Source organism: Myotis lucifugus, unplaced genomic scaffold (assembly GCF_000147115.1).
Source record: "Myotis lucifugus unplaced genomic scaffold, Myoluc2.0 scaffold_493, whole genome shotgun sequence".
Lineage (NCBI taxonomy): Eukaryota > Metazoa > Chordata > Mammalia > Chiroptera > Vespertilionidae > Myotis > Myotis lucifugus.
The window spans coordinates 329,176-333,060 of record NW_005871541.1 but is presented as its reverse complement, the minus strand read 5'-3'; the positions used below and the strand labels follow the sequence as shown (position 1 = coordinate 333,060).

The following is a 3,885-nucleotide window of genomic DNA, read 5'->3' as shown; positions in this document are numbered from 1 at the left end:
CGGGAACGAGCAGGCCCGCTGGCGCGCGCCCCCGTTTAAAGGGGCCGCAGGGCACTGCGGTCCCCACCCCCTCCATCCGGATGGCCCGCTAGGGCCCCTTTCCAAACCACGAGGAAGGGGACGCTCCTTTCCCATCCTCTCTACCCCGACCCAGCCCCAGTCCACCGGTGACATACCTCTTGGCTCCCCGTGTCCTGAACTGAACTCCCATTCCCACAAGCCCTGCCTCCTCCAGACTACCATCTCCTGACGTCCAACTCCCCTACCCCAGCTCAGTCCTGATCTCCCCTCAATTTGGTTTTCAAACTGCTCTTTGAGCCCTAGCCGGTTTGGCTCAGTGTATACAGCATCGGCCTGCGGACTGAAGCGTCCTGGGTTTTATTCCGGTCAAGGGCACATGCCCGGGTTGCAGGCTCGATCCCCAGTGGGGGGGCATGCAGGAGGCAGCTGATCAATGATTATCTCTCATTGATGTTTCTATCTCCCTCTCCCTCACTCTCTGAAATCAATAAAAAACTGCTCATTGATTGCTCAGCCCCATGCCAGCCATCCCCCACTGGGTCGAGCCAGATGCCAGTGATCCACACCTCTTGTACTTTGGGAAGTGCCCACAGAGAGGGCAAACCATTTGTTCTGGGTCACACAATACAGAGGTGGCAGACAGGCCTCACCCTCAACCACGATATCCCTCTTCCTGACCCTGTCCCTGGCAGCTACCAGGGTGTGCAATGGGCTGCTGTGAAGCAGAAGTGTTGTGAGTCTAGCAGACTGGAATAAGTTGCCTGGGTTCAGATTACAGTATTGCCACTTTCTCCCCATCAGACCTCAGCCAAGTCACAGCTGTGTGATCTCCTGGTGCAGTCCCCTCCATGCTGGTACCAACCCTCGTTTCCCAGTGGCAATGGGGAAACCTGGAAAAGCTATACAGAGTAGCCTCCAAGCCCCTCAACTCAATTTTCCTGATCAGATTCCAAAACTTTTCTAGTTTCATCCCTCCCCCTCCACTTCAAAAAAAAATTTGCACTCCACAAAGTACCATGTTTAAAAACTTTCTAAACCAAGGGACCAACAAGAAACATAAGTGTGTGAAGCACTTCAAGGGAGAGTGTGGGTCCCACAAAAAGGGGCCTCTGCTACTCTATTTGAGGCAGTGGTTGCCAGGAGGAATAATAGGTGGGATGCCAGATCATTTTCCATTTTTCCTTTTTTAGAAGCCAGAAATGTAATTTTTTAAAGCAAACTGTATGAGTGTATTAACAGTAGGCAGTTGATTCAAAAGTTTAAAACATATCACAGGCCAAAGAAAAGTCTGGGCCAGATTCAGGCCTCATCTGCCCTTCCCGCGCGCACACAGTTCCTATGCCCAGCCAACCAAGAGCCCCTCTATCGCAGGGCCCATAAGTGACTCACACAGATACGGGATGAAAGAAAATGGTCCCATATCTCCTATTCACCCCCTCCAGGCCTTGTACATTCTGTTCCCTTTGCCTCAAATGTTCTCTCCCTCCTCTACGAGCAAGTTTCTACCAATCTTGAGATATGCAACGGTCTGTGTCAGCTCCATTTTGAAGACCTCCCTCATCACTGAAGCAGAGTCATCACTCCCTCCTCAGACTCCCCCAGCCCTTCCCACCACTAGAGTCTCCTGGAGACAGAGCCTATCACTCAGAGGCCCCAGCATTGCCAGAGCTCAGAGTCCGGCACACAGTTGGCCTCAGTGGGTGGATGCGTTGAACTGATTAAAGCCCCAGGTGTCTCTATTCTCCTGGTCCCTCTGGCCCTAGAAAGGTGACAAGTGATAATACCTTCCCCTCCATTTCAAGAGTTAAGGGAAGCTGCTCTCCTGAGTCAACCACTCACTGAAAATCATGAAGAAGGTATTTTATTGAGGTGATTGGGAGTGCTGCCCCTAGCCCAGCATTAGTCCCCTTAGTATAGTCTCATGGGTGGAAAGGACCAGGCTCTGGGCTGCTCTGGGCCACTGTATAGGAGAGGTTGGGCAGTGGGGCAGGAGGACAGGGACTCCAGTCAAGGGCAGAGGTTCGGGGAAACAAGGGGGATGGTAGCTGAGGCAGGGACTGTGGTGTGCTGACCCCACAGGGCCAGGAAGGGGATGGTGTGGCTACTAGCCAGATGCTTTTCAGCAGGTCAAAGGCTGTTGGGGGGCCCCAGGCCACCGGAGATGTCGAAGGCAATGTGGGTGGCCAAGGACCTTTTGGTGGTGCCAGGCTCACCCTGTGTGTAGTGAGAGTGCTGGAGGTGTGCGGCATAGCAAAGGTGAATTCCTTTGTCCCCTGTCCTTCTCTCCTCCTCTGCCTTCCTTCCCCTGGGGCCTGCTCAGGGCTGTTGATCCTTCGTCTCTCAGAGTCCCCAGGCTTGGTCCCTGGCATAGAGGAAAGAAGCATGGGGGACAACTGAGCTAAACAGACAAGGGGAAGGGGAGCACAGGGGGCAGGAGGTGAGCTCACCTGACAAGGATGGCTGGCAGCCTCGGAGCACCAGGGTAAGGTCGGGCACACAACCATGGCATACCTGTAAGGTACCCAGGATGGCATCCCTGGCCTCTTGTACTAGGTTCCTCCTGGGGAAGGCCTGTGGCAGAATCAGCTGGCCCTGCAGCTCCCCCAGCAGCTGCCCCAAGCCAGGGAGCTCTAGGGGACTAGGTGGGCCTGGGCCCAAGTCTCCGGGCACCTGGTTCTCCTTGCCCCTTGACTGTGGGCCTGGTTCTTGGGCCCTGCCTGGGCTTGGGGAAGGCTTGGTGGAAAATGTGGGAGTGTCTGGCTCCAGGGACCCACTGCTCAGCAGCCGTGTCACGTCCAGAGATTTCACCTCATGGTTGAAGAGACCCCGGTGCTCCCGGCTTAGTCGGCCCTGAGTTATGACCACTAGCTTGGGGGCAGTAGGGGCCACACGATCCTGGAGATCCATGGGTGGATTCCGACTGGCCACAGGAGGCTCCTGATGAGCCAACGGCCGGCGGCTGCCCACCAGGGCCTCATTACGCTCCCGTCTGGTCTTCCGACGGCGGACCCGACCAGGTTTCTCAGCTCTCTGGAAAGACTGTGGGGCTGGCCCCCGGGGGTCCATAGAGTCCTGGAAAATAAAGATAGGGTGGTCATCGGTATACAAATTAGGGACCTAAAAGTGAGTCGTGAGAAGGAGATAGTTTGGGGTGAGGTGGGAGACGATATGAGAGAGGGAGTGGGCAGAAAGGGATTGGAAAAGGCTTGGGTGCTCGCTTTGGCAGCACATATACTAAAAATGGAAAAGGCTTGTTCTGGGAAGAAGTCACAGGCATAGGGTGGGATCAAGGGAGTCCTGGGGAATGGGAAGACTTGTCAGGGAACACCAGAGGAGTTACAGGGAACAGGGGCACGAGGAAATAGCTACAAGATGGAGGATGGGAAAAGGATCATGGGTCCCTGGAGAATGCAGAAAGTAGAGAGAGATGGTAGAAAAAGAAAAGCAGAAGAAACAGCAGAAGAGAAGTTGTACAGAGAAAACCTTGAAGACACTGAAAGGGCGACAGCGGAGCTATGGGGGAGGGGGCCTGGGGCTTGGTCGCGGGGGTTGGGAGAGGTGGGTTGGCGAGGTTGCGAGGGTGGGGCGGTTGAAGTAGGAACCGGGAATATGGCTGGTGAGGTAAGGATGGGGGAGGAGCACCTTACCGTCTCTTGCCCCCGACGAACCTGGCCCCTTCCCCCCGCCCACCCTACCCCACCACGCTGTGGGGTGCAATGGCTTCTTTTTTCCGAGGTGACCCCAGTTCACTACGCGCCTAGCGCTCTTCCGGCCTCGGGCCTCCTGCGCATGCGCGCGCCCCTTCCTTGCCCTTTGACTAACTGCTGCGTCTTAGAGGTTTGAGGCTCAGAGGCACGTGCCCAG

The 3,885-nt window shown here is 55.6% G+C and overlaps 1 protein-coding gene across 1 annotated transcript in view; it reads right to left on the bottom strand.

Annotated features, from left to right (window-relative positions):
* Positions 1–1,866: 1,866 nt before the first annotated feature.
* Positions 1,867–3,885, bottom strand: part of PRR19 (proline rich 19) — a 4,052-nt gene continuing 2,033 nt past the window's right edge. The window contains exons 2-3 of the mRNA XM_006103590.3: positions 2,469–3,093; positions 1,867–2,383 (exon numbers count right to left, since the gene is read on the bottom strand). Coding sequence (XP_006103652.2) covers positions 1,941–2,383; positions 2,469–3,087 — 1,062 coding nt within the window. The 5' untranslated portion in view covers positions 3,088–3,093 and the 3' untranslated portion in view covers positions 1,867–1,940. The remainder of the gene's footprint in view (positions 2,384–2,468; positions 3,094–3,885) is intronic.